The sequence below is a fragment of the Hypanus sabinus genome, chromosome 6 (assembly GCF_030144855.1).
Source record: "Hypanus sabinus isolate sHypSab1 chromosome 6, sHypSab1.hap1, whole genome shotgun sequence".
NCBI classification, from domain to species: Eukaryota; Metazoa; Chordata; class Chondrichthyes; order Myliobatiformes; family Dasyatidae; genus Hypanus; species Hypanus sabinus.
In genome coordinates, this window is record NC_082711.1 from 76,745,908 (window position 1) to 76,754,974 (window position 9,067).

General features: G+C 38.4%; 1 protein-coding gene across 8 annotated transcripts in view; it reads right to left on the bottom strand.

The window, feature by feature from the left end:
• Nucleotides 1-9,067, bottom strand: part of LOC132395595 (tensin-3-like) — a 320,946-nt gene that overhangs the window by 78,559 nt on the left and 233,320 nt on the right. For all 8 annotated transcript variants that reach the window (XM_059972423.1, XM_059972424.1, XM_059972427.1 and 5 more), the window contains one exon: nt 7,489-8,742. In XM_059972423.1, the coding sequence (XP_059828406.1) occupies nt 7,489-8,742 (1,254 nt within the window). The remainder of the gene's footprint in view (nt 1-7,488; nt 8,743-9,067) is intronic.

The window sequence follows — 9,067 nt, forward strand, 5'->3', positions numbered from 1 at the left end:
ACCCAGGACATACTCTCTTCTCACTGCTGCCATCAGGAAGTTGGTACATCAGGATTCATACCACCAGGCTCATAAACAGTTTATACCCCTTGACCAACAGGCTCTTAAACCAAAGGGAATAATATCACTCACTTCACTTGCCACATCATTAAAATGTTCCCACAACCTACAGACCCACTTTCAAGGACTCTTCAACTCATGTTCTTGATATTTATTGTTTATTTATTTATAATTATTATTTCTTTCTTTTTGTATTTGCTCATATTGTCTTTTGCACATTGATTGAATGCCCAGGTTGGTGAGATTTTTCACTGCTTATATTAGTGTTAATATTAAATTATGGACTTATTGAGTACACCCACAGAAAACGAATATCAGTGACATATACGTACTTTAATAATAAATTTACTTTGAATTTATTTTCTAAGTCTGTGTCACTAGTAAGAACCTACAACTTTAATTCGGTATAACTGGAAATGGCAGGCATGCTGCCAACTATTTAAAATTACTTGCTGGAAAAGTGTAAAGTGCCCATAATTTACTTGTTTGCAGAGAGCTGGAAACTGACCTATGCAATGAGTTAGTCAAAGTAGTTCATGCTATTAAGTCTTTTTTCCTTCAAACAATCTGAGGCAAAACCACCATAAATTCAAACTGTTCTTCCCCCAAGATGATCCCATTAGCAACCTCCATAGTTCAATATACATCCATGAATACCTGAATTGACCAGGGACCTGACGCTTCATCATTACTTAGAGATCTGTACTTATGAGGATTTTAGGCAAGTTCAAAAAACTGTAGTCATCTTGAAACCCCAGTGGTGTAATTATCAAGTGTTATTTGTACAGATTCAATGATAAACTGGTTGGTTGAGTTGCTGGAGGATATCTATGTCCTAACAAGTAATCGAAATCTTCAATAAAGGGAGAAAACCAAAGAGAAACTGTGCATAAAAATTGGTAAAGATCAAGCAGAACTAAATCAACTGATTATCTGCACTGGTTAGAACAAATTGGAGATTCCATCTACTTAATCATCTGGCTGTTGTGAAATAACCCCAAGATTACAGGAACATAGAAACAAAACTAGCCTACTTAGCCCCTTAGTCGATTCCATCACTCAACAAGTAGAGTGCTAGTGAAGCTTAGTCTACTGTTTCCAGCTCTTTGTTTTTCTGTAAGATCATGGCTGATCAATGATTTAATTCAATACACCTATCCATGCATATATTTTGGATTATTGCAGTAAATCTTTTCTGCATCCTCTCCAAAACCTTCCATCTTTCCTACCATGGGCTAGCAGAGCTGGGCGAAATATCCATTTTGTGGCCAACCCAGTACATGCTCAAGCTTCTTCATGACATCCTTGTTGCCTCTATTTATAAAGCTCAGGATCCCATGAGCTTTTTTTTTAAAGCCAATTTCTTGACAAACACTTCCACTTTCAACGAGCCAAGCACATACAGTCCTAGATATTTCTTATCTTGTGCTTCTTTTTGAAACGCATATCCTAGTTTCTATTAGTCTCACTTTTTCCAAAATATAACACTTTACTTTTCCCAACATTACATATTATTTCTCTCCTCATTATTATTCTGATAAACTGATATTAATCTGATAATCAACTTTGCACTAGTACTTTCTTCCCATCTACTGAGCTAATTTTCTATCCATATTGCTTACAAACTTATTTCTTGTATCCTTTGCCCTTCAAACTGATGATTCAGCATCTAACAAAATGACTTATGAAAGTCCACATAAACCATATTTTTTTCATTGATTCTCTCACTTACTTCATAAAAAAACTACCAAGTTAGTTAGACATAATTTGTCTATGACGTATCTAGCTGGCTTTCTTTAATTAATCCATACTTGCCCAAGTGACAACTAATTCTACCCAGAACTATAATTTCCAGAAACTACTCATCTTCCTAATTCTGGAACTACTATAGAATTCTCCTGTCTGCTGCTCCCCACTCTGAATGTCGACCTGCATTAATATATCACAATTAGCATTTTGACTGCTTATCCAAGGGATACTATCCTCCTTAGATGTACCAATACCTGCTCTACCTGGTGGATACAAGCAGCTGCCATAGATTCTTATTTCCCACTCACTTTGTGTTCCCTTTTCTCTGCACACCCATGGTCACATCAGTCCATCTCAGACCGGATGCTTTGCTACAAAGTGTTGGCAAAGACGGCAGCAAGCTGTCAAAAATCTCATCCTGCTTTCTGCTTCCGGCTAGGTACTAGATCATCTCAACTTTTCCTTCTAGTTCAATGATTTGGAATCAGACGGAGATTTTAAGATGGCAAAATCTACTGCACATGATCGGTTGAAATAACTTCACTGACTAGCAATCAAGTTTTATTAGTTTTCCTAGCTTCTACCAAGTCTACCTTGTAAATGACAACAGCTATGTGCTTAGTGGTGGACATGCTGTGATTTCTTTCTATGCTCCACTCTAGCCACCTTTATACTTCGACACCATATTCCTGTTATTATCATGTGATAAAATCTTTGGAATAATTTTGAAGAGTTTCAGACTGCAGAGTTAGTATATATTTGCAGAAATTACTTAAGGCATAGATAAGAATTAGGCAAATATTTAGCTTTGCAGTTTATTATTGGATCTCAAGTCCTAATTAAAATAATCAAGTAGAAAGTGTTAAATTGGAACGTGATTGGGTGAAACTGCCATTTTCTATCATTAAAGGAAATGCAAATAATCTATGGACTGCATAAAATGAAGCTTCAATAATAAATCCTTTTGATTTACATCTTTGGGGAACATCATGAGCCAGAGAAAGCCATCCAAAGAACACAAATCTAGGCATTCTGGACAGTGCAGATTGTTGACACCATTCACAAACTCACACCTTGAATGCATAAACAAGTTACTGTGTAAAAAACATTCATCCAATTTGATGGAAGTTTATTTTAATAAGAAATTTAGAAAACTGCTTGGGCTGTCATTCTCAAAAACATGTAACGTATAGAATTACCACTCTCTTAAATATTCTGAACAAATAAATAAACCTTTGAACAACATGATTTCTGTGTAGTTTCCCAAGATATCTATAGTCCCACTGATCTCTTTTTCAATGCATATCCACACACACAATATTCAAGTTACATTCATTAAAATGTAAGAGTAATTAATATGTGCTTATTAAGGCAAAATCTTCAAATTTCTTGTACAACAGTGTGTGGGATGGAGTCTTGTAAATGTGGTCCAAGCAGCAAAACTGCTACCATTTGTTGTTAAGATTGCTAAGAATGAATAATAAATGCTGCCCTCAAGCTATAAGGATTTTACTTTAAACTACATCAGGTATCAGACACTTTAGTGTCATCAATTTTCAAAACTGGATTGTCATATGAAAAAACACCCTTCTCTCCCGAGTCTGCAGCCTATTACAGTTCAGTACATTGAGAAAACTCAGCGGTTTTAACTATTGAAAACAGCAAGTAGTAGCAAACATAATATGTGTTTAATATATTAAACAGAGGATGAGAGGTGGCCTGATAGAGGTATATAAGATGATGACAGGCATTGATTGTGTGGATAGTCAGAGGCTTTTTCCCAGGGCTGAAATGGCTAGCACGAGAGGGCACAGTTCTAAGGCGCTAGGAAGCAGGTACAGAGGAGATGTCAGGGTAAGTTTTTTACGCACAGAGTGGTAAGTGAGTGGAATGGGCTGCCAGCGACGCTGGTAGAGGCGGATTCCATAGGGTCTTTTAAGAAACTCCAGGATGGGTACGTAGAGTTTGGAAAAATACAGGGCGAGAGTAACCTTAGAGTAATTTCTAAGGTAGGGACGTGTTTGGCACAGCTTTGTGGGCCGAAGGGCCTGTGCTGTAGGTTTTCTATGTTTCTATAATGCAACAGTCAGCCACAAGAGCCATGACAGTAGAGCATACCATTAATTGTTTTAACCTAAGAATCAAAATACTCAAGTGACCCACATTAATTGTGCTTTTCTACCACTCATATAAATAGTAATTAGCACGAATGGTCTGGTGACCCAATCTGAGCCTATTGAGACCCAACAATCTAATATTTAGGGTTAGGTTGACGCAGGACTGACTCCCCATTTTATTCGAGCCACTTGGATTTTACTGCCATGTCTCCTCTGACCTTGATCTAGATCTTGTCTTTCATTTTAAACAGATCAGCAGCATGTTTCAGATTGTTCTCTGTAGTGTGTTTCTCCAATCAGGAACGGTGACGGAGCCTGCACCAGGTTACCTATGGTCAGGAGTTCATTGGGGTGGGTGTGATCTAAGTTTACACCTGAGTGGTCATATGCAGAAGTAATCTCTTCTCACATTAAGAACAACATCTGTCAATAATCTTTATACAGGTTGCACACACCTTAACCAAAAATTCAAAATCCGAAATATTTTTGAGCGCTGTCATGACGTCACAAATGGAAAACTCCTGAAGGTGCTGAGAAAGTTTCCCAAAGTTTCCCAACGACCGATGTGGTTTGCGGGAACGATTTCCCATATCCCGAGTGGGGCCCTGTTGGCACCAGCTTATTTTCAGCAGTCATCATAGCCAGACCGTCGTGCATTACTCACAGTGATCACCAGGTGGTTTGTGCTTATTCTCTGCTCTGTGCTGTGAAGATATTGTTGAAAATGAGAAAAAGGCCTGCAATTACCCCTATGGGTAATAGTGAAGAGAATTATCTGTAACTGTAACACTGTTTATCTTTATCTTTATCTGTAACACTGAAAGTCAAGTAATTCGAAAAACTTGACTGTGGTGAAAGTATGAAGCAACTGACAGAGGAGTATGGAGCTGAAACAGTTTACAATCTGAAGAGATAGAAGGGCAAACTGTTAAAATTCGATGTTGAAAGTAATGAAAAGCAGAAAAAATACTACATAAAGTGGAAAATTAAGAGCTTGACTGTGCATTGAAAGTGGACTCATCTGTGTCAGAGCGAAGATATGCTACTTGATGGTATGCCGATCATGAAACAAGCAAAAATCTATCACAACAAACTGAAAATTGAAGGTAATTATGAATACTCAGAAGAATGGTTGCAGAAATTTAAGAAAAGACGCAGTATTAAATTTTTAAAGATTTGCGGTAATAAAGCCTCTGCTGATCACAAAGCAGCAGAGAAATTCATTGATGAGTTTGCCAAGATTGTCGCTGATGGAAAGTCTAACATGCTGAACGGCAGCATGAGTACATACCATATGTATGTGGAACAAGTGTAAAACAAAGGCTGCTTTCTGGTTGCACATAAATTCAGAGTTGGGAGTAATGGTGATGCCAAACAGCCATTGTGTGTCTACTTGGGCAGCTGTGGTAGTGATTGCTTATGTTTTTGATGGTTAAACGTACACATTATTGTTTCATGTACAGAATTATAAAAAATATTCTATAAAGCTACTTTCAGGTATATCTATATGCTGTACATGAAGTGCAAATGCATTTTGTGTTTAATCTCGGGTTACATACACAAGCTACCTCATTATAGAGGCACGGTCCAGAATTTGAGATACGTCCAGCCCCAAGCATTTCAGATAAGGGGTGCTCAAACTGTAATGGTCAATGGGTCATTAGAACCAATCATTTCAAAAAGCAGTAAGACACCAGAATATCAGAATTGCAGACTATTTTCCAGCTCTGATTTATTTACAGCGGGTGAATAATCTTCTGAGTATCAAAATGCTAAACATTTCCCATTCCTTTCCTAACAAATGTTCTGAAGTGACCTCCAGTTTATTATACCATGTAAACTCATTAATCCTTATTGAATGGGCTTTTCACAAGATGGACCACTTCACTGAAGAAAGCATTTTAGCTGGAAGCAGCAGATTCCTTCCAGTCAATCACAGAACAGTACAGATAGCACCCAGATGATGCTTCAGGCAAAAAGAAATCTAACAATCAGTCTGCCAGCTTTACAGCCATGTTGTATCACACTCTGAGTGAAAACTTTTGGTAGAACCTTTCTGCATTTCTCTCTGCATTCCAAAGTTTAGAAATACCAATAGAGTATTGATGAACTATCAAACATACAATGAGCAAATAATGTGTACGTTCTATCTCACCCATCATACTGTTATCACCCTCGCATTAAATTTACCAAATAGGTGCCATGTAGACAACAGCTGTTGTAACTCGTGAATTCCCGGTCAACTGTAACACCAGTCAATAGAAGAATTTCATACAAGTTGTATGCCATTTGGAAAATTAAATACATATCAAATAGAGCAAATGCGACTTCTCATGGTATTGCATCAACATATTATTTTCCAAATATTTTATTTGAGGGAAAGAAGTTTTTCCACGAATCATTAAAACTGTCAATGCACCAACACTGGAGTATTGCAAACAAAGCAGAACTTAGAAAAAAATAATTTCCTCAATTTTCTCTCCAATCTAACTGACAGTGCTGACTTGTGCTAAACTCTGGTTGTGGTAGCAATGCTCCACCGAGACAGGTTTTCACGCATGAATGTGCCTGTTCACAGGTAGGTGAACATGAAGAATTACGTCTGTCTGATGCTGCTTATATTCCACATAAACAAATGTGTGTTTTCAGACATAGATCACATTGACATATACGCTATCTATCTTTTAATTTAATGTACTGAATTTACAAGTTTATCACCACCTGGCTGAGATAAGTTGAAGGAAGATGACTCAGAACCAAATAAAAAAGGTACTATCTTTACTGGGTCATACACCGGGCAACTATTCATCAAGAAACCAGCTTTTGTATAAAAGGATTAAACTGTACCTGAATGAATTAATACAAGTATTTAAACGTTGTTTCATGTTTATTTGTAGAATTCCACAGTATCTCTCATAAATGGCAAATAAACATTCAAAGGAAGTTAAGAAAGGAGCGGAGAAGACAGTTTCTACCCACACACCAAACTACTATTTAGTTGTTACTACTAGAATATGCAAGGTATGCATTTCATAGACAGGGTAGGACACAGCATTAGCATCTAACAGTCAAATAGACTTCCAATACTCAGTTAACAAGCATGTACAAAGGTTATCTATTTAGGAATAAAATAGCTTGATGTTAGCCCCATGTCTTCTAAAATTAAAGAGATTCAATACCTCAGAGAGCAGAGAAAACCATGGGAAGTCAGATTGGGCTAGTCACCACAGAAGTAAATAATCCGCCAGATACCACTGAAATACTGCTGGGGACACATACCACAATATAGAGTTCAGACAATAAAACCTACATTCTAAGCTAATGAACTCAGGAAATTACCTTTTTGTAGAAATATAGTAATCACATTCCTGAGATTTCTTCTGTTTTATATTTAAGAATATATTTTATGAGGTGTTTTTAGAGGCACTAAGCAAAGCAGAATTTCCTGAATGTGGTTACAATATCAGTTTTTGCAGTGACCAGAACTGTTTACTGAAGAGCAGAAATTTCCTGCAACAAAATTTCTGTCACTGGTTACTATATGACCGCCCATTTAATTTACCTTGTTGGCTGCCACTTCTGGAGACCCTCTGGGTTTGTTCCTCTGTCCCTGAATTCACACCGTTGCTTCCTTCCAGGACGACATCCCTCTTGCTAAGAGAGCCTTTATTTACAGAGTTAACACGCGTAGGAATTGGCACAAACGTGGGGTCTAGATCCATTATCAGTTTGTTGAGTTGTTCAATTGACTGATCAATATCCAACGTTGGGGAAGTTGACATATCCTGCTCCTCCGATCCCAACCTTGTACCTTCAGCGACTTGACCAATCTTAGATGGTTTGTGAGCTTGCTCAAACATGACACTGGAGTCTTGGCGGTCTTGGATTTTACTGTCCCCTGATAACGTATTAAGGCCTCTCTGCACAGCATCCCTGCTACTTGACCCTCGCGTGGGAGTATCTGGAAGGTTGAATGCTGTTTGCATTCTGTTTGAATCTTCTGTAGTGCCCACCATTGCAAACCTTAAATCATTTTCTGCTGTATAGGCATAATGTTGAGCAGCAACCATCTGCTGTTGCCGTACCCAGGTTTGAGTTGAATAATTACTCTGGTTATAAGCTTGTGGCTGTGGTGGCAGTGCTGGGTTTCTGGGTCGCTGAAAGGTGTTCTTTCCCTCAGAAACTCCAACAAATGTTCTGTCATAACCCGCATCTGCTCCAATACCAAGGTCCGGAACAACAGCATTATGCAGGTCATCTCCAGTGTTGCTTCCAAATCCATCTGACAGCAGGGAGTTCTGACTGCTCTTGTGAAAACTGAAGTTTCCCAGATTGTTTGACGGTTGGCCTTCAGAGGAGGAAAGAGTCCCTATGCTGTCCACGCTATGCAGATCGTGATTTGGCATTTCATCATCTAAAATATCAGTCTCCCTGTCCTTTGCTTTCAGTTCACCATTCACATGAACTTGAGCTGGCACAATATGACGCACTCCACTGTACTTCACTCTTGTTTCAGTCATGTCCTTCAACTGTACTGAATTCTCCAGTCCAAACCCACTTAAAAGCCTATCCAACTCGGCTTTTTCTTGCAGGCTTAGTCCTCGTTTAACGCCTGGCGGCAAGTGTTCCTCCGTTCGATCTGTTCTTATGGAGGCTGTGGAGTTTCCAGAGTCACTGCTGACTGACAGTGTATGTTCAATCTGTTCCGGTCCAGCAGTTACAGGAGTACCACCCGTAGGAATATGACCCTCAGAGCAGCTTTTCTTTCGCACCTTGGCATACAGGCTTCCATCAATTGGGCCTTGGGTGTGTGACACTAGAACAAGAATGAACACAAAGGACTTCTTAACAAACGTAATACATGCATCACTTAATATCATGAGGTATCAATTATAAAAGGAAAGGTAAGTTTTCCTCCAACTATTTTCTACTATTTTGCTTATATTAATGTCTGTTCCCAAAGAAAGACTGCAATGGCTTCAAACAAAATTTTGTTCGCAAACATTTCAGAAACTCTAGCAGACCAGACCAACTCTATGTACTCAAAAAAGCGACAATCTTCCGAAGGTAAAATGCATACACGGGGTTGCCTTTGCTCGATCAAGTACACAAGCTTGAAATATTACATAAATTAAACATTA